The 21,553-nt window shown below is 41.1% G+C and overlaps 2 protein-coding genes across 3 annotated transcripts in view; one reads left to right on the top strand and one right to left on the bottom strand.

The window, feature by feature from the left end:
* Positions 1–323: 323 nt before the first annotated feature.
* Positions 324–21,553, bottom strand: part of gsap (gamma-secretase activating protein) — a 34,950-nt gene continuing 13,720 nt past the window's right edge. Inside the window, exons 23-32 of one of the 2 annotated variants that reach the window (XM_080050951.1) lie at positions 21,473–21,504; positions 19,034–19,095; positions 17,236–17,331; positions 14,210–14,280; positions 13,841–13,935; positions 12,450–12,569; positions 4,747–4,808; positions 2,846–2,950; positions 2,472–2,568; positions 324–2,275 (exon numbers count right to left, since the gene is read on the bottom strand). In XM_080050951.1, the coding sequence (XP_079907077.1) occupies positions 2,175–2,275; positions 2,472–2,568; positions 2,846–2,950; positions 4,747–4,808; positions 12,450–12,569; positions 13,841–13,935; positions 14,210–14,280; positions 17,236–17,331; positions 19,034–19,095; positions 21,473–21,504 (841 nt within the window). In that variant the 3' untranslated portion in view covers positions 324–2,174. Of the gene's footprint in view, positions 2,276–2,471; positions 2,569–2,845; positions 2,951–4,746; positions 4,809–12,449; positions 12,570–13,840; positions 13,936–14,209; positions 14,281–17,235; positions 17,332–19,033; positions 19,096–21,472; positions 21,505–21,553 lie in introns of those variants that run through there. The other variant, XR_013845450.1, reaches the window with a different exon arrangement.
* Positions 9,255–11,118, top strand: LOC307268713 (urotensin-2 receptor-like; the record flags this gene model as incomplete). The annotated part of the gene is made up of 2 exons (XM_080051449.1): positions 9,255–9,620; positions 10,570–11,118. 2 exons carry the CDS (start codon positions 9,255–9,257, stop codon positions 11,116–11,118), a joined length of 915 nt encoding a protein of 304 aa, XP_079907575.1.

Here is a 21,553-nt window from a genome sequence, read left to right as displayed (position 1 = left end):
TGACGTCGAGCTGAGATCATCCCTTAATTTATCTCGGGGCACCACTGGCTCTCAAGATTTTTCAGAGTTCAAAGAAAATTCATTGGAAACACAGTGAGCGGCGCACAGAGGCATAGCTGTTGCCAACTAGCTTCACTGTACACCATGTTCTTCAAAAGCAAGAGAGAAAAAGATACAGCAAACTTGCAAATAAAAAAATCTCTTTATTTACAATTCATCGTATCCTAACGTAAGAAACATGAGTGATTATGAAATCCCTTCTTTTTCTTTTCTTTAATCAGAGGAATGTTGTGTCATTTTTTTTCAAATCAAAGCACAACATGAGATGTAAATGTTGATCTGGTGGGCCCCTGTTTAGTCTAATGGTGTGCCAACATTCAGATACTGTGAAAAGGATTACAAACATGGGCCACCCACACACAACAACACCACTACCAAAGAATGTCTTCACTTACAGTAAGAGATGAGTCATGATTGAGGGTTTAATTTGTATTTTCTTACTGTTAACCCTGTTCGCTCTTGATTCTATCATTTGTAAAGCATTTTCCAGACTGAGTTTTATAATATGTATATAAATAAAGTTACAATGCAAGTTATTGAGGTCTGCTGTGTCCCCCTCATGCATAAACTAATATTAAGTATGGCTGGGTAACAATCATTTTTATAGTACCAAACTATAGCACTCAACTAAAATACCGAAGGTTAGGATTTAATGCCTAGTCACATTCATAATGTTGTTCACTTTTTCCTTCAAATTCCTCATTTTAAGTGGGTCAATGTAACTTGAGTTGTACAGGTAAAGACGTTTACAGGATAACAATGCTGTTGATGTTACAATATGGTTTAACAGCAGCAAAAAATAGCTAGCGAACATGCCATCATAGAAATATCAACCCAGACTTTGCCCACATTAGTCAGCATAAACTAACTGGTCATACCAGACCGTGTAAGGCTGTAGCAAGAAAAAACCTGAGTGTATGAAATGTTGGAAGAGTGTGTTTTTAATCGCTGAAACAAACACAGTAAGAAGTTGGTATTAGACAGTCTCACTTTAAAACAAATTTTTTTTGTTTTTTCTCAACAAAATGCCTAACATTTGGAAACTTTGGCTTTTCAGTTTAGTTAAACAAAACAAAGTATGTACAAATGTACAGACACATTTATATCTTACCAGCTCTAGTATCAAAACATTTTAAATGAACATACAACAGCCAGCAACAAACAGTGAATCCCCTTATTATTTCAGACATGTTCCTGATATTAAATGTCAGCCCCTTTTATTGAATCCACATCTCAGTTGTCTCGAAACCTGCACGTAATTAGTCTGAGTTGGCTTTTGTCACGAAATTAGGATCAGTGTATTTCCTATAAGGCTTATATATATATACGTCTATCTTAATTTGTATATTATCTTAATGTCTGATGTGGGTTGTGATTTTTAGATTGTTGCTATAGTGTTGGTGTGGATATGGAGAGAGTCTGCATAACTCAAGTGTTAGAATCAGATTGAATGCACAGCAGCCGTTGACTGACCACATCAAGCGTCTCTGTCTGCGAGGCTTGTGTCAGCATGTAATCAAGTTGATGGGGTGCGGTGGCGTTCCGGGAAACACAGTGGCGGCAGGACAATTTAATTTACAACTACTGTTTGCAGAATTTGACGTCCCGTGTTCATAAATTTCAGAGTGGGAGAATGTGTGGAGGCGCAACCGCCGAGAATTGTTAGTGCAACAGAAATACGAGTCCGTATGAATGGCTTTCCTGAGATTATTGATTATAATAATTGATCGTCAATTAAACTTGGGAAAAAAAAAACATGTTTCTCCAAATTTAATTAGACTGAAAACTCTTCCACTGTGTTCCCTATTGTGTTGTGGTGTTTTTTTCTCTGTTGCTGTCCCCTCACACCTAGACATTTACAAAAACAAATCTCTATCCATCCATCTCTCCACCCGAACCTAATTTTGTCATCAGCCGGTGGGAGCTTAGTTTATGACCACTGCCTTTCAGTCTCTCAATGCACCGTTCACTTCTCGTCCTCTATCCCTCCATCATCCATCCGTCTGATACTTGTCCTCGAGGGCCGGTCCAATGATAACCGTTCTCTCAAACACATTTTCCCCCTCATCTGTTTTCGCAAATCTCTACCCATCCATTCATACTCCCAGCATCCCTCATTTTTCCTCAAATCCCAGCAGAATCAGTGTCTGCTTCAGAGCCGTCTCCTCCACAAACTTGGCATCCACGTTCCCCTGCTCCTCGAAAGGGTTCAGAGCTGAGAGAGAGAGAGAGAGAGAGCGTGATAGAGAGAGAGAGAGCTGCAGCTGCTTTATAGAGCATATAACACTAAAGACACAACTAGGCACTGAATTTCTTGCTGCATTCTGACCAAGCACATGCAGCATATTCCTCTGTATCTAAAATAGGCAGGATAAACACACACACACACACATCTACACACATACACATACCTTGTTCGTCTATATCAGAGAGTATTTTTGCCAGGTAGGTAAGAGGCAGAAACTCAGGTCTGAAGCAGGACTTGTCTCTGCCGGTGAATGCAAATCCCTGTGGAGGAAAAGGAAGAAAAACCAAAATTAAATTTGGATTCTGCAGCAAAAACTAAATGATTGACATATGAACCATTTCACCCCGAAACATTTTACTTTTAAAACTTTTTTTTTTCTGGCGTGGATTAACATGCGCTGTCAGGGGGATATTCACCATAGATTTGTTTTTTGGCTGTGATTTGAGAGAGAGAGAGAGAGAGAGAGAGAGAGAGAGAGAGAGAGAGAGAGAGAGAATGTGCTGGCCGCAGAATGTGCAACACACTGTGCTGCGTTACCTTGTTTTTGTTGTGCTTCTCCAGCATAGTCCGCACATAATCTCTGGAGATAGAGGCTGAACTGACAGGATGGTCCCACATATGGTACATCCTCTGCTCCATTGGCTACAGAGAGACACACACACACACACACACACACACACACACACACAATAGAGGCTATATTTTAGGCATGTAGCTAATGTTGTCAGGAACAAAACAAAAATCATCACTGGAACAACGTCTGTTCTGCCAACTGGAACTCAATCAAAAAAACATTATTAAGGCTTTGACTATAATGAAGGATTCCAGAGAAATCTCATTGTTCCTTGTTGTGAAATGCACACAGTGGTAATGTGTTACACTGACGCAAACGGAGACCTAAGGTGTGACTGATGGTGAAAGAGAAAAGCTTTTTCCTCATGGCTGCTGTCTATCCACTGCCGATTTCATAAAGAGCTGCTGAATTCCGTCAAGGGTTGTGTGTTAAGGTATCACAGGAGGTGAGAGGAAACCAGTTGAGACAAACCCCGCCAGCTATGTTCCTCCACTGATTGATGCTTATGTGTTTTTCACTGCACCATCAGAGCTAATGGTTATTATGTTAACTGGGTGTACTTGAAAATACACACATTAGCTCTACTTAAGAACAGGTGTGTGTGGTGCAACTAAATACGTTTTGCCATGTGTGTATCTGTGTGGGGGGGGGGAGGGGGTCGTTGTGGTGTAGTGGTTAAAGGCTATATTAACTAGGCTACGTTTGAATTAACAACCTAAAGCGCAGGTGCAGTTCCTGAGCTCTCATGTGTGAAGTAGGCCCTAAATTGAGGATTGAGGTTTAACACCTGTAGTGGCCAATGAGAATTATGGTGATGATTGGTTTAGCCAAGATCCACATTGCTACTGTGCGTGTGTGTGAGTGTGTGTGTGTGTGTGTGTGTGTGTGTGTGTGTGTGTGTGTGTGTGTGTGTGTGTGTGTGTGTGTGTGTGTGTGTGTGTGTGTGTGTGTGTGTGTGTGTGTGAGAGAGAGTGAGAGTTGTAACTTGTACCTGCTTTATATCTCTTGCCTGCCAAAGTGACCCAACAACAGTCTGATGGACAGGAAACCGAACAGAGACACTAAACACTCAACATTCCTCTGATCACAATGCAGACGGAACACACACAAACAAACACACACACACACACACACACACAGACACACACACACACACACACAAACACACACACACACACACAGAAGCAATACTGTACCCACACAGGATCTCGTGTAAGTTGCACAAGAGTTAGAGACACACAAACACAGACTCCATAGACAACTGCCTGCTGTACACTACAACCTCCCCAACACACACACACACACACACACAAACACACACACACACACACGAGCCAGTTACACAAGTGCTTTGCGATAGGCTTGAGGGGGGCTTGAGGGAGATGAGACCCAAAATAACTTCAAACTCTTAATTGGACCAGAATGGGAGGTTTGGGGAGAGAACCATTCGGGAGAAAAAGATCAAAACGTCCTCCTCAATAATAGATAGGACTATTTTAGCCTTGTGCATTGTTTCACTCCCCCACTATACCATCCGGGCTGAGGAATTCACCCCGTCCGTGGACTCCAGTTCTGCCCAGTCTGCACATTTTAAACATGTGATAATTTTGGATGGATGATATTATGCCTACAGTTTATTTTTTCGGATTTGTTTCGGATTGCATTACACCAGGTAGAAATGGTAAAATAAGCTCCTTTTAATCTTTTTCCCTGTTGGATACTCTAATCGCAACCACTCCTGGCCCTGCACGAAAAACCTTATATTTGGCCACACACACACACACACACACACACACACACACACACACACACACACACACACACACACACACACACACACACACACACGCACGCACAGAAGTACCTCAGGGAGTCTCTTAAGTATGCTGAACTTCAGTCTTTCGTTGGCATCACTGTTGTCCAAATCTGAACACAAGGAGACAGGAAAAGAGAGCAAACATGTTCACAAGTACTCTTTTGAAGACAAATCTCACATGGCCCTCTACACTTGTGTGTCCAAGTTAACTGATCAAAAATGTGAGCGGTAACATGGGATTAAAAAGAGTGATTATTTTCCTCTGCTGCAGGTAAAATGAATGCACTTAAAAGTGACAAAAGGGCACATTGATGCCAACTGCTAAAAATATTCTTCCCATATGCTGGTTTCCACAAGAAAAACATAGGGGAATATTTTACTTTTACATCAAAAATGCTTCAGCAAACAGGGCTTAACAGGTAATTACCACAGCAAAGAGGATTCAGTGCCACTTTCTTATTTGGGATTTGAAGACATTTCTGGAAGGTATATTTATTTTGTTGCTTTGAGATCCATCAATTCAAAAAGAAAAAACAGAAGCAGAGAGCCTCTGTCATCCTTTGACACGGCAACTGACTTCAGCAGCTCCCTGGAAGACTCTTGGGTGCACAATAGCATTCTGGGAGATGTAGCTCATCGCAGATGTCCTAGGCATCCAACTAGTCTAGGTGTATAGTTATAGGCGGCAAAAACTACCACACCTGATTAATATTATTTTTCCCGAGAGGTGCCAACACTTTTGTAGTTGAGACATGCTGGCAGCGTGGCTCTTGGGATGGCAATATCGATCGGTATTGGCCCAGACGGAAATATCTCAACCACTGCGATTCCCCGACTTTTCTTCTATTGCCATGAAATCTAGTACATCAAATCATGTCCCTCACAGGAGTCACTGCAAACAAATCGGTGATCATCTGACTTCGTCTTGCGCATCATCACTTCGAGATTTGAATTGGTCCCATTGATACTGACATACACATTAATGCTGATGTGCTAATCTAAGACGCCTAATTTGCTAAACATTATATCTGTTTAACATTAGTAAATTAGGATTGTCATTGTTAGCCTGTCATCATGCTGAAGTTAGCATTCAGATTAAAGCCCTGCTGTGACTCACCACATTCTTACAGAGTCGCTAGCATGTCCTTACATTAGCCTAGTAGGACAACATTTGAATATTCTCTGGGATGAAGTGACGCATGATCTCTCACACTTCAAAGTCCTCACACATTCCTTTGTCTGACCTTTTGAAGTGTGAAACCATTTGGACATGGTCCTTAAAATAATCCTTTCATCTTTGAGGATCTGTGTTTGTTCACTTCATGAGATGGAACCATGTTAACCGAACAAGGTCAAGAGTAAAGAGGAAGGCCAACTATTTTGATTCTGTTTATCTCAGTGCCAAGCCGCAATGCTTGGCCTTTGACATTGCACTTCCATGGTATGAAATCCACACCAAAACAAACAAAATACACAATATCAACGTAGTTACTATGTCCTTCACTTTAGCCTGCCCCTGGCTGCTGACTGGGACCAAATAGTTTAAACATATACTTGATAAAATATGTTGTATTAAGTTTCAATCAGCCTCTGCCTGTAGCAATACACCCCCTAGCACTTGGCGAAATGTTACAAAAACACACTCTTATCAAAATCAGTGTCTTTCACTAAGGCATTGTATCCCCATTATAGCTATTCTTTAACACAAGTCAAATGAAAAAAAATCATATTAAAAACAGGAGCAGTGTTGCTTATTAAATATGTCAAACGGTTAAGTGTTGACAAAGAATACCAACAAGTGAATTCTGATAACTGTAGCATCAAACTCTACCAGTGGTCACAGCTGTGTATTGTGACCTACTTGAACAGGTGCAGTAGTCACAAGCTAATTAATCATCAATAGCAACCACACGTTGCACCACCATATACTCTATATACAGTCAAGTGCGAAAGTTTGTGAACCCCTTGAGCCTTTTGGAATTTTATTTATTTTAACCATTATTAATTCATTTTTATCAATACCAATATTTTTTATATGAAATAACAGATGTTTGTTTATCAATTCAACATTTTTATTTTCCAGAAATCAATTGTTAAAACAGATAAAACAAATTATTTGACGAATGTTGTATGTGCAAAAGTTTGTGAACCCTGAGCTGCATTGCTTAAATCGAGCAAGGTAAACACAATCAGGTTGGCCAAATTGGTTGATGAAATAGACCAATGTAATGAGAGATCTTTAGGAAAGAAATTGGGCGGCACTAGATAAAACAGAGATAAAACCAGGTCAGTTTAGGCTCACCAAAGTGAACCCATACAGGTCAGACATGCTAAAAGGGAAACAAATCTCAGAGGATCTCAGGAATAGAGTTTTGATGTTACACATTTGTCTGGGGACAGTTATAAATTCATAAAAAAAAATTTGAGCTCAATCGGTCCACCGTGAGGCAAATCGTCTACAAATGGAGAGCTTTAAGAGTGACTTAACATCTGCCTAGAAGTGGACTTCCTTCAAAAATATCCTCAAGCGCCACAAGAAAAGTGATTTTTCAGGTAAAAGCCAACCCAAACATTACACCTGGAGATTTGCAGACAATTTGAAACCACCATTATTCACTTGGGAGAAGGTTCTCTAGGTGGTAGGCAGAATTGCGTTTTTGCCCAAACATGGCGGTTTTGGTTATGACCAAACAGTTCAATTTTTGACTAATCTGTCCACAGAATAAGACTTCAGGTATCTCCAGGTGCTCTCTGGCAAAGTTGTGACAAGCAGTTTTGTTCTTTTTTGAGAGCAGAGGCTTCTTCAGCAACCATCCCATGAAAGCCATGTTGACTGAGTTTTCTTCTTATTGTGGAACCATGCACATCTGTCCCAGATGCTGCAAGAGAGGTCTGCAAATCACCAGATGTAATGTTTGGGTTGGCTTTTAACTGAAAAATCACTTATCTTGTGGCGCTTGTGGATATTTTTGAAGGAAGTCCACTTCTAGGCAGATGTTCAGTCACTCTTAAAGCTCTTCATTTGTAGATGATTTGCCTCACGGTGGACCGATGGAGCTCAAACTTTTTTTAAAATAATTTATAGCTGTCCCCAGACAAATGTGCAGCATCACAACTCTATTCCTGAGATCCTCTGAGATTGTTTCCCCTTTTAGCATGTCTGACCTGTATGGGTTCACTTTGGTGAGCCTAAACTGACCTGGTTTTATCTCTGTTGTATCTAGTGCCGCCCAATTTCTTCCCTAAAGATCTCTCACTACATTGGTCCATTTCATGACTCAATTTGGCCCATCTGATTGTGTTTACCTGCTCCATTTAAGCAATGCAGCTCAGGGTTCACAAACTTTTGCACATACAACATTCGTCAAATAATTTGTTTTATCTGTTTTAACAATTGATTTCTGGAAAAGAAAAATGTTGAATTGATAAACAAACATCTGTTATTTCATATAAAAAATACTGGTATTGATAAAAATGAATTAATGATGGTTACAATAAATAAAATTCCAAAATGTTCAAGGGGTTCACAAACTTTCGCACTTGACTGTAAGCCTGTTCATTTTCTTGTTCGCTTAGCAAGGCAAACAATGCTACCAACTAGCCAGCTAGCTAGTATTGAAAATTACTTCAAAATCAAAAATTAAACTCCAATAATACACTCAAATGTATTCATATGACACTTTATTTCATAATGTCCTAATTATCTATTTTACACTGAACACTTTGATGTTCCCTACCATTCACACCTGTTCATCACATTAACTCTCGTGCCGAGGTTTCTGTGGCAAGTCTGAAAGTAGTTGATAGCAGTTGTGGTACTGTAATAAATGTATGTGCTTAAACAAAAAGGGAAGAAAAAAAATTAACAAGTTTTTGCAGAATTGGAGAATTAACATCATTTTCAGAAGGCCCAGAGAGAGTTATGCGATCATGCCAATTTGAATGGAGTAGACTCATAACGTTGGAGGGAGACCACAGCACTTCAAAAAAGGCCTCGCATTGCTGTCAATGAAGGTTCAATCTACTGAAGGAACTTCTGAGACGGAACTGAATAATTAAATGATCAAGCATGAGTCACCAAGTCCAACACTGGAAACATCTCCCTTCTTCATGCATGGATATTTCAAACTCGGTCTTTGGCCTGAAGAGGTTTCTGCCATTGTATGAAATCTCTTATGTACTGTACGTAGGCTATACATTTTTTAGTTGTAGTTTAAACTTTAATCAATAATGTCTTCCAGTCTCCCACAGTATCATTTATGTATCAGGCTGCAGAAGTCTACAGATAGTGTAGACACCTTAGTTATGCCTCAATTTTAAATGCTACAGTATTTTCAAAAGAGCTGTCACTGGTGGATTCAACGGCAATGTAAATATAGTTTTGCCAGCACTGTATTCAAAACAGCAAGTGTGTACACACCAAAACCACAAACCACTAGAGTGGGTATACTGAAATAAAACACCATGACATGCAGCCTGAGCTTGTCAAAAGAAGAAGCATTTCTATCTGTCAGTATCATCCCTTCTTCATTCTTCTCCTTCATTCCACCTCCATGATGACAGTCAATGGCAGCTCCAACACCACTTCCTCAACCTTTTTTAACTCGGGCCTCAGTTTCTGGCATATCGCTGCTTGCGTGATTATTACAGTCTGTTGCCTGTTCGGTATCCCTGCTAACATCACCGTGATAGTAAAACTCAGTCGACATCTGCACGGGTCCTCCATTTCGCAGCGGCTCTTCTTCAACCTGGCCCTGTCGGACCTGCTCTGCCTGCTCTGCTTGCCGATCGGCGTGGTCATTTTCTTCAACGGACCCGATTTGACAAATACGGCTTGTCAACTCCTCTTCTACTTCTTCTTTTTCTCCATCACCTCCGACTTGAACATTCTGGTGCTGATAAGTATTCAGAGGTACTACCAGGTATGGAACTAACATTCCCACAAAGATTTTGGAATTTTGTAGAGAAAATAGGCTACAAGTTGAACGAAGGGGTTTTGTTAGAAGCATTGGAACCAAGAGAAGATAAACCAGACATCCTGAAATTATGATCTTGAGCTCCTGGTTCAGGCTCCTAAGAGCTAGAATGTATCTCACCTGGAACATTTGTGTTGGATGCTGCAGATCCCACTAATACTACAGAACAGACCTCTAATTTCAGCTCTCAATATGCAGATACACACATTTTCTTCAAGTTGCCCAAACATTTAAATTTTACAATGGGGCTCCAATTGGACTTGTTAAATCAAAGGGGGGTGTGGGAATTAATAATTGACTGTGCCCTCCTTCCTCTGCAATTTAACACATCCTTCCAGACAGCATTTTAACCACAGGGATATTACAGCGTATAGTCCGTAAAAGTCAAAGACAGAGGCCTCTCCAGAGGGCAAGGGAGAGTTGAAGGTATAGAGCGTATAGGAAACATATAAGGGAATACTGTGTAAGATTAATTTGAGTCAAACAAATAATTTTCCTGATAACAAAGAAACATTTTTGGTTCACTATATTTTCACACAAATGCCAAATTTCACTTGAAGAAAAGAAAAAAGAAAATTAATGAGCGCAAAAAAAGAACTCTTATTACAGGACAACCAACAACTGTTTAGTTGCTGTTATTATTATTAATGTGGTGGGGGTAAAACAGCTCGCCATCAGTGCATGTTATGTTAAGACTGTACTTCAACGAGAGAGAAAAAAATAAAGTCCTAAGGGGGCTTAATTGTTATCTCAGATAATCATAAGCTCTTAACTTTTTTTTGCATTTGAAAGTCAACATACGTGCCAATTCTGTAAAGAGGCACAAACGTAATGCCTGCAGGACACAGATCAGCACATCAGATATGAAACTAAATATTTCAATATCTTTTTCCAGGTTCTTCACTCCACAAAGTGGGCCAGGCTGGGCCGATGGTGGCAGAGGCTTTTACTGTTCAGTGTGTGGATGCTCGGAGCCCTAGTGGCTCTTCCTGTGGTGTTTTCACTAGAAGAGGTGAGAACCAAGGATGAGTGGACGGACGGTCGTTCCTGCAGGAATCAGAGGATCAAACCGGTGCTCGAAGCGGTCTACATCTCCTTTGTAGTTTGCGGCCATCTTGTCTTGTTGTCCTTCTACCAGCTACTTGTTAGAGGGGTCAACCGAAATCGAATGACCGAAAATAAACCCAGAGTTACTAAACTTTTCATTCGAATAATAGCTGCCTCCCTGGCTGTTGGCTTTTTCCCTCTCGTTCTCCGCATGGTCTATGTGGCAGCGCTTTTCACGGCATCAGAGAAACTGCTCTTTGTGAGTCAGATGCTGACGTTCGTGGAATGTTTTTACTTTTTCAATCACTGTCTGAATCCATTCCTGTATTTCTTTGCATCGCGGCATCAAAGAGGAGAAAGCCATAATCTTCTAATGCCTCTAAATGACAACTCCTAATACGGTCTCTCCATGATGAGTGGTTTGATATTTCCAACTGCTTCATGCTAATGTGGTTTTAAATGGCAATTAAAAAATGTGCTTAAAAGCCAATACAGTAAATCTATATTACATTTATTGTGCAATTTGGACAGGATTGATCATCTTAAATACCAAAATGTCTCTGTTGCGTGTTGCAGCTGCCTCTATCTATTTTATCTATCATATCTGTTACTATATTATTTGTAAGCTTATGTGTTTTAACTGTCCCAGCATAATTTATTGAATGTCTATTTTTTTCAACGAGTATTTAATCATCAGAAGCAACCACTCACGCTGTTCCACAACATTGTACTGCTGTGTGCAGTGGTGGCAGCATTCATTAAAGGAATACGATATAACATTTACAATTTGCATTATAGAATTTGTGAGTCTATGTATCTAATGTATCTCGCCACTTGTTGTTTGTAGTTTAAACTTTGAACAAGTCTGTCTACCCCAGTTTCCCACAATAACATGTTTGTATTGTTTAGGCTGCAGAAATCTACAGATAGTGTATTCACTTTAGTTCTGCCTCAGCTGACCCAGCATGATTTACTGAATGTCCCTTTTTTTTCGTGTATTGCTGTTCCTTTCAAATTGAACTGACTAAACAGTTTTTAACATACATTTTGGTATTTTCCTCTCTGCACATAATTCACTTAGTGTGCAATCAGGAATGTGAGCATGTGCACTGGCATAAAACGCTTCAAACTACAGCTGTTTGACTTTGTTGATGTATTACTTTTTAAAGTGTATTCTATTGAAAACGTTCACCGACTTTATGATTCACAGCAGAGCTAACCTGCTGAATGAAACAATAGCACGATTGGAAGTATGTTTGACACAGCATACTGATGAAAGCAATCGTTATGTCCCACAGCATTACATTAGAATGTTCACCCTCAAAGTTTAGCCTTTTAGCATGCTAACATTGGGTAATTAGCACTAAACACAAAGTGCATCTAAGGCCGATAGGGATTTGACTGTATTTACCTTGTATGTATTTGGTCATAAATAAAATGATTGGGAATATGTTCCTCTTGACCAGATGAGGCCCATAGATGAAAAGTAATGGGGTCAACCCAAGTTATCACGTCATCAAATAGTTGTTGAGATATTTCTGTCTGGACCAAAGTGTTGCTCCAACCAACCAAGTAGCTGATCAACATTGCCATTGGTAGAATAAAAGAACACTTTCTTTTCCCCATACATAATTGTGTGTGTGTGTGTGTGTGTGTGTGTGTGTGTGTGTGTGTGTGTGTGTGTGTGTGTGTGTGTGTGTGTATCACTGCATGTGTGTGTGTGTGTACCTGTCATGAGCCGAGATACAAAGGTTTCAGTGAGCTGCAGGATACCGTGGTCAATGTACTGTAGAAAGGTGTGATGAGGGAGGCAACGCACGGCGAACACTGCTAACAGGGTGTGATAGCCTGGAGAGAGGCAGAGACAAAACGGGAGGGGAGATGACAAGGAAAAGAAGAGGAAGAGAGTTAAACTTTAGATGGTCCTGAAAACAACAGAGGTAATGTGAAAGTGAAGAATGTTCATGTTGATGTGTAGGCTACCAAGTTATGAGTGTAGTGCGCTAGCTAACAACTGCTAAATTAGCGCAGCTGAGGCTGATGGGAATGCCATTCGTTTTGCATTTTATTTGCTCACAAACCAAAGTGTTGGACTAACAGCCATAAACAAATGTAGACACCTAAAGGTACCCTGACAGTTTAGGAAACGGAGGGGGATTTAGATTGAGACATTTAGGAAAATAAATTCAAATGATTGAAAATGTATTCGCATTGTGCTTCACCCATGTATGGACTATGCCAACTTTTGACATATACTACTCACAAGAAGTTAGGGATATTCTGCTTTTTCGAATGAAATTTCAGAACACACTTAAAATGCACTATAACCTATACAGGTGAATTGAATTTGACCTTCTCTTCACTTTTGAATGGACATGTCCAACTGTTCAATGTTTCAGTACCTTTCGCATGACAAGCTATTCTCTGATCAATGAATGGACCACTTAATATTCTGGTTCAAAGACAATTTGTGTTTAAACAGTCCTCTTTATCATACTGTTCACATTTTGACCTCATGAGACCAAGACTAGACCTAACAATGGATCAACAGCACCTAACCATAGCGAGGCTTCAAATGGGATGCTCTCAGAAGGAAGTTGCCTCCTGAGCTTAGAATGTCACAGAGTGTCATCAGTAGGTTACACCAGAGACACAGAGAGATTGAAGTGTTGATGCTCAAGGATAGGCTACATAACATTTTTTTTTGCGGTATACCCACCACTGTTGTAAACTTTTTGTTTCAATACATTGTTTGAGATGAAGAAATCACTATTTCATGCTTCTACTGAAATGCCATGATATAATATCACTGAAGAAGCATGAACTTTTTACATTTCCCATGAATTTCACCCGAAAGTGGAATATCCCTAACTTTTTGTGAGTAGTGTATTTTTGGTCACATTAATGCTGAGGAGAGTTGGTGCAGACACACATTGTTATTCTGGGTGAGGGAGAGACCAGACTGGAATTGAACAGCTCAAAGTGTGTGTGTGTGTGTGTGTGTGTGTGTGTGTGTGTGTGTGTGTGTGTGTGTGTGTGTGTGTGTGTGTGTGTGTGTGTGTGTGTGTGTGTGTGTGTGTGTGTGTGTGTGTGTGTGTGTGTGTGTGTGTGTGTAGTACCAGGTGGGAGGGGCAGGCAGAGACCCCTTGTGGCTTCCAGGATCCGAAACATGAAGTGAAGCACGGACCACTCGGCTGGACTGCTCTGCTGTGTGCTGGAACACACCGGACACACACACACACACACAGACACACACAAACACACACACAATATTCAGAGAACAAATGTTACGTAATGCGAACACACACGCTTCATCAATCAATATGCACATGCGGACACACACATAGAAGCAGGGAGAAGAGGCGGCGTCTGGAGCACACATGTGTGAAGACCAACATACACATTCTGTCAACGCTTTAAACTTCATGTTACCTTTCTAGGAACTAGAGTTGAAAAAGGAAAGGGGGCACGAGGAAGAGGCTACTCACAAGCACAAAACACGAGGGCCCAGTTTGTACTTCAGCCAGACTGACTCCAGCATGTGCCTGGTGAGCTCCAGCTAAACACACACAGAGACACGCACATGTTAGCGCTAAAGGGGGAAAAGGAGATGCCCCATTACAAATGAAACATTCTCCCTCCACATGCAGCTTCATTTGCAGGCGTTGGAATTTTGCCCCACACCAGCATCTTGTCTGAAACCCCTGAAAACAAGTGACATTGATACGCAGGACACTTAGAAATGAGCACTTGTTCTGTCAATCCTCACTTCCCTATTAATATTTTTTTTGTCCCACTTCCCTTTTTCATTTCCGCTGAGCAAGAGAAACGCAGTGGATCAGGGTGCGAACACGCATTTTAGGCAACGCACACCCTGACGTCATTTCACCGCATATCTGTCAGCGTACGGGGATGGTTAGGAATCATCAGAGAATAATAGTAGAAAACACGCACACTCCCCCTCAGTCCAAAAGCGAGCGATCACCCGCAGAATAACAGGAAGAATGGGCCTGTTTCACTTCCCGAACATCAGTGGGAAGCCCTGACGAAATGTCCTCAAGTGACCTCGAGGTGGGGAATTCAAATTAGCTTCACTTATGTAACGGATTTGCCCCAAATAAAAAAGAAAAGGCGTCAGAGACAAATGTAGTAATAAGCTTTTCTGGGCTGTCTTTTTTTAACAAGATGTTTTTTTTCTTTGTTCCCTCCATATATTCCATTTCTCTCCTCCTTATGTATTATTTGTTGTTCTTTATTTTCAATTTAAATATTATTATATTTGTATTACTTTTCTAGCTTTCCTTTTTGTATTTATTGTTATGGTTTTGCAAAAATACATGCAGGTCAACTTTCATAATCAGGTTAGCACGATAAAGGCTTTCTTACTTTTAAACTTTGTTTTTAAGTTACTCCATCTCTAGTGGACAGGATTTACCTTCATGTACCTAAGAACATTGCAGTGTTTTTTTTCTTCGATTGAATTTGTCATGGGGATTTATGGATTAAATTTGTCAGCTCTGTCAACAGCACAGATAAATAAAGTAATGCTCCTAAAATCAAAAGCCTGCTGTTAATCAGCAAATAAGTCCCCCACTGGTCTGTTAGGGGTATACAATGAATATTTGAAAAGTTTAACCAAATTAGATAATTATAGTTTGACAAAAGGGTTGCAGTTCTCCAAGAAAAGTAGCATAAACCATTCAAATGTGCTTCCTGCTTATCGCTACTGATGTTATTCAGGCCCCTGAAGAAAAAGGAAAAACGATATGTTCTTGTGCAGGAACCAACCTCTTTCAAAAGGCAAACAAGTGATTTCAAGCCACACACTCCGGCACAGTATTTCCTCTGTGACTTTCTATTTTGAATATAATCTGAAATCAGCTATTTATCTTTAATGAGCCTGGGCCCGACAAAGACACTGGATTTATTCTATGAGGTTCCCATGCTGACACAAAGTTTAATAACCTTGGGTATAGAATAACTTTTTCTGCATAATTATAAATATTTAAGCCTATGTAAACTCAGGAGATTACTTTTTCAATACAATTTCCTACATCCGGCAGTAGTTCGTATTTAGCTATTAGCGGGCTCGTTCTGTGCTCTGACACTGGGCTGCGTTATAAAGAAGAATGTATCTCGGGTTGTCTGTGGCAACAGGGAGAGAGGGAAATAAATAACCATGACAGCAGAAGTTCCCTGACTCTTAAAAGCTGTAATCTATTTCACCCCCCAACTTCTCCCCAGTGTCAACACGGCCATTAGTCTCAATAAGCACCGACAAGAGATGTTCTTTATTTGTAAAAGGGAAGGCAGCTCTCTCTGAAACAGTACCATCCCTGGATTTTAGAGCATGAGTCAGCTTGATGTCTGAGCGGGAATTATTGGAGCATTCTATCGGTTAGAAGAAGCGTCCCTGGAGGCTCTTTCTCATGGGTCCTCGAGTTAGTATGTTTTAATCATTTCGGCTCCCGGGGTGAACTTTTTTCACTTACAGGTCAGAAATCGCCACGTGTGTCTGTCGGAGGCCAATGCCACAACCATGACACACAAGCCTGTTTCCCTCACATTCATTCTGAGTAGGTGAAAAAACGTATGCGCCTGCCTGTTGTACCGAGCTGAGCCATCGAGAGCTCCGGCAGTGAGCGTGCGTGGAGGATTTCTTCTTCTGTCATTGGCAAATCCCATAAAGTCCCAAACCGTGGGCACATCCTGCTTTCTATTCCATTCCAGCCCTTACCCTTGGCCTGATTTAATAGTGTTGTGTGTTGATGATATATATGCTGTATGTCTGCTTTCAGGCGGCTCCCAAGCTGTGAAGGGGCTTTACTTCCCAGGAATACTAAAGACCTGACTTTAACACAAGCGAGTGCCTCTATACTAGGACGCGCTTGAGACGTGAGCCAGAGTCCACCGCTTATGTCTCACTTGGTTATGCAGGTCCCAACTGCCGCTCTGCCGGGAGTTTGAAAGTGAACAAGTGTCTTTCTCAAAAATGTCAAACTATACCTTTAAAGCTTTAACGCTTGAAAAATTGTGTTCAGTCTCCTTCTTTACACCAAAGAGTCCTGTCCTTGTGCCTAGCTGTCTTTGACTGGTGTTTGATTCTAGCGCCTTTTAACGATAGAACCTTATGCCTGCAAAATACAGATTGAGGGTTTTTTTTACCCAGAAATATGCAAGAGGAGGCAGCAGAATTTATACATAGCGGTGCAGTCTTTTATAGCTACGTACATGCATAGCCTACATACAACCACAATGGCCTGTGAGGGCAGATATTGCCTGAGAAGCGAAACTGAGGGTGGCAAAAAAAAGGAAAAAAGCGACTCGGTGATTGAGGGGACGCGTGAACCACAGACAGCTGATGTTTGCTCTAGACGACCTTATGACTTCTGGCAAACCTCTCCTAACTTAAAGAGCACTCACCCATTTGTGGGGTCTGTCAAAAAATGTAATTAAAACACACACACACACACACACACACACACACACACACACACACACACAGGGTACAAACCAGCTTGGCTACGTAGTTGACAACCAGTGAGTCAATCTTCTTCTTCCCCAGTCGAGGCAGGTGTCTGTTGAGATGCTCCCGAAGCTTGTCAACTGTCTGCAATGCAACAAAAATAATATGGTTATTTTTCATGCTTGCAAGCGTGTCTGTGCGAGTGTGTATTTTTGTGTGAGTCTAGGAGTTTGTGTTATAAGCATACTTTGCTGGGCGCTGAGCGGGGTCAAATTGAGGTTAGGAGAGGCGAAACAAGTGGATGTGAGAGGTTGTATGAGTGAGTGTCTAAAAACAATGTGCTGTAGTTGACAGTGACCTGACATCCTACTCAGAGGGGAAAAAAGGAACAAGGAGAAGGAAAGAGCGAAGGATGAGAGCAGAGAAAAAAATGCAGAGAAAGAAGAGAAGAGGAAAGTGAGGATAAGAATAATGGAAGAAGAGATGGAGGGAGTAAACAGGAGATAAGGAAGACAAGGGGGTGGGGGGGCTGGCTCGTTACTAAGAATAGCCCCAGAAACCGCTACAGCACCTGGCGTGAACTCCATTAAATCGAAAGCTATCTGCTCTTCAAAAAAAAACTATGCTGAGCACAGAGAAAACGGCAAGATATGAAATTGTCCATCAAACGACGTACAGTAAAAAAAGAAAGAAAGAAAGCAAGACAGGGACCTTAAGATGCCCCCTTTTTGTTAAAGTGTCGACTCATCTGAAGCGTAACAGGAGTTTCAGCCCTAAAAGATGACTATGGTGGAGAAATGATCGTCTGTCAGCATTTCACTGGGGATCTTTAGTGTTCTATTTATCAAGCCACGCCAAAGGATGTGTCCACCTCCAGGAGCTGTTAAACTGTTGTATTTCAACTATTGGGGGGACACTCAGTGCATCTAAGGCGGACTTTTACAATGAAGTGTCTTGGTCTTTTTTCCCCCCTGTTTCATTATTTTCTACACAGCTCCTGCTCTTTTGATTACAAGGGGCGGGGATGTAAGCTATACTGCATTCTTCGGGAAAGTTGAAGGACTTCCATCTTTTTCGAAATATTTGCATGTTTTTGTCATGACTCAAATGAATGACTGGTTTTAACCTTCAACCGAGTGATTCATTTGGCCGACAGCATTTCGCAGGTGCTGCCTTTTTTACAGGTTCTTAAGAAACATGATCAATTCAACTCAAAATCCTTGTGTGTGCCAACATTCCAATATGTAAGATCCGCAGACGCATACAATTTTTCGACACATCCGACTTGATCACACACAGGTGCCACTTTCACGCCATAGTACGCCCTTTGAGGTAATTGAACCCAATGGATTATTTTAGCCGTTTTATTGCCAACTCACAGACTTTCTAACCCTCACACATTCACCTCTGTAGTAATACAACATGTGGAGTATTTGTTGTTGTTTCGTGAACGTTTGGAAATCTTTCCCAGCTCCACGGTCCACCGAATAGGCTCAAAGTCACCATTGGATGGGGTTGAGGTCAGAGCTGTATGCGTGCCAGCTAAATTCCTCCATGTATAATTTCATCGAAAAATCCCTCTTTTTATGGACCTTGCTTTGTGCATAATTGCACTGTAAAGTAAAGTCTTTCCTTCACGGATTTGGTAGCATACTTTTGCCAAGCGATGTGATATTCCCTTAAAAGGTATTAAGGGTCTAGCAGAAGCCATGAAAAAGATACTTTTAGTTTTAAGTGTGTGTGTGTGTGTGTGTGTGTGTGTGTGTGTGTGTGTGTGTGTGTGTGTGTGCGTGTGTGCACATGCGTGTGTATGTGGCTGGTTTCCACTAGAGTCTCTCTCTCTCACCAGGCCTATGAGCGCCCTCTGTTGATGGTCCTCCTCTTGGAACAGTGGCACCAGCTTCTTATCTAGAAGGGAACAGGCCAAAGTGGGTAAATAGAGAACATAAAAGAGACGTTTGAAGAAAACCTTTTGATGCTGCATCAACCCTAGAATGAACACTACAGGTAGCCCTTCGGTCCGTCTGTGCACTAACACTATTGAACAGGCCATCAGTAACAATGGGAGAAACCCAAACTCTGACTTGTTTATGGCTGTAATAAAGAAAAGAGGACTGAACCCAAGGCATTAATGTATTCTTTTAGGTTCCTTTTATTCTCTTTCAAAATAGTTCCCGAAGCTTGGATGTTATGAGGCTGCAGTCCTGCTGTGTGTGTGTGTGTGTGTGTGTGTGTGTGTGTGTGTGTGTGTGTACACTGCAGTTTTTCCAATGTAAAAGTGGACCAGCTCGGTAGATGAATTAGTGCTTGCATACACAAAACACACACCATCTTCTGATCACTTGTTCACCCCAGCGAGAAGCTGGCTTTTTTGATGTTCCAGTGTAATTTGTTACTGATATAAATAGCGCCTTCAGAGCACAGCTAAACGTCAGGCTGCATCGCCAGATAAACTGTATGGCCTGTTAGCAGTTCAAAGTTATCATCTATTATTAAATGTGCATATTTATGACAACTAGCTGATGGTCTTACTATGAACAAACGAGTACAGTTCCAGTGCTTTTAATATACAACACTGGCTCTTCACATTTGTTGACAAATGTCAAAGTCATTTATCATGGAAAGAATGCCATATTCAAGCTGAGTATTTGCTGTTTTTTTTCATTTAGTTTGTACCCTTGGAGGGACAAAACAAGCCATCTGAAGATGTCACTTTAGGTTTTTAGAAATTGACAGACGGACAGAAATTGCCCATCCCTCGGGCCGTGACTAGAAATGCCCTTCACGGTCGGTCGACCATTTGGTCCTAAAATATCTCAACAGATATGAGATGGATTGCTACTAAATTTGGTGCGTGTTGACCGGCGGATGAATTCCAATGAGTTTTGTGAAACTTTTCTTCTGGCGCCACCAGGAGTTCAAATTGAATATCTCAACGTATAAAAAGTTAACGTTCATGGTTCCCTAGAGGATACAGTATATATTCTAACTTCTTCCTGTGGTGCAAGAGGTTCTCAATTGTTTTTGTATGGAATGACCCCAACTATTGGATGGATTGCCAGATTGCCATGGCATTTGGAACAGACATTCATGTTCTCTCTAGTGTGAACTGCGATAGTTTCAGTAATCCCCTGAGTTTTCGCCTGGCACCATCCTCAGGTCAAAACTCTAATTTGCCCAATGATAAAAAACTCATCAGCCCCGGCTGTACTCATCTACTGTTATCATGCTTACATGATCACTCTCATGGTAAACATGACACCTTCTTCACGTCAGCATGCTAGTTTTTAATCATTGCAAGCATGTTAGCATGCTGTGGTTAGCATTTATTTACGTTGTAAATAAAGTAAGCACCAGTTCTGGATCTAGCACAACTGTCACACTTTGTAGCAATTGGCAACAGAGGGATGAGAAAATCCCAATGATCAAAAAGGTGTGGATATAGTAAACAGAGAAGTTAGATTAATATTCTGTATTTGATCAATGTATGCTCTTAAACTGAGAAATGATACACAGAGCATCGTCTCGCCAGTACAAAAACTGTGGGTACATTTTCCTCTTACATAGCTGCAACATATTTCTAAAACCAAGAATCCATGTCATGGAAGTAATACTACAATGTGTTACAACCACATACTGTAGCTATTAAGAACCCAGCGAGGCAGCTTCTCACATGAGTGCTATCGTCTGTGGTCAAAATGCATTGAGTGTGTTTGTTTAACAAGTGAATTGGAGGGAGGCTGCGGCTTGTACGAAATACTTTGTTTGAATTAAATGAGGTCTGGGAAGGTCTCGTGTTGTGGTTGACACCAAACAGCTGCACTGGAGTCATGAGAGTGAGAGGGGAAGAAAGTACCTAACTCCCCACTGTTACATAATTGCATTCTTCAAATATTATTTATTCAGTCTTTTTATTTCACTGTATCTTTGCCCACTTCTCCCATTCGTCGTCCCTATATTTCTCAAGACAAATTGGGTATGGTGGTTTTGTTTGGCCGAATTCTCCAGTGGGCATGAAGAATGCAACCGCAGAAGAACACACAAACACAAAAAAAACAAAACAAGCACACAGTTTTGATATTAATAATATAGGCCGAAGTTTTGTTATTTATGACATTTGTGTTTGTGTGTGTGTGTGTGTGTGTGTGTGTGTGTGTGTGTGTGTGTGTGTGTGTGTGTGTGTGTGCGTGTGTGTGTGTGTGTGTGTGTGTGCATGTGTGTGTGTGTGTGTGTGTGTGCGGGCGGCGGGCTTGTGTGTGTGTGTTTGTGTTCAGTGCGCTCTTACCAAGAACCCAGGTGTCCACCATTGATAGAACTCTACAGAAATAAGAAGAATAGCTTTGTGAGAAAACAATCCCCTGGAGAC

The sequence above is a fragment of the Ammodytes marinus genome, assembly GCF_949987685.1.
Source record: "Ammodytes marinus genome assembly, chromosome: 22".
NCBI classification, from domain to species: Eukaryota; Metazoa; Chordata; class Actinopteri; order Uranoscopiformes; family Ammodytidae; genus Ammodytes; species Ammodytes marinus.
This window is presented reverse-complemented; position numbering and strand designations above follow the sequence as displayed.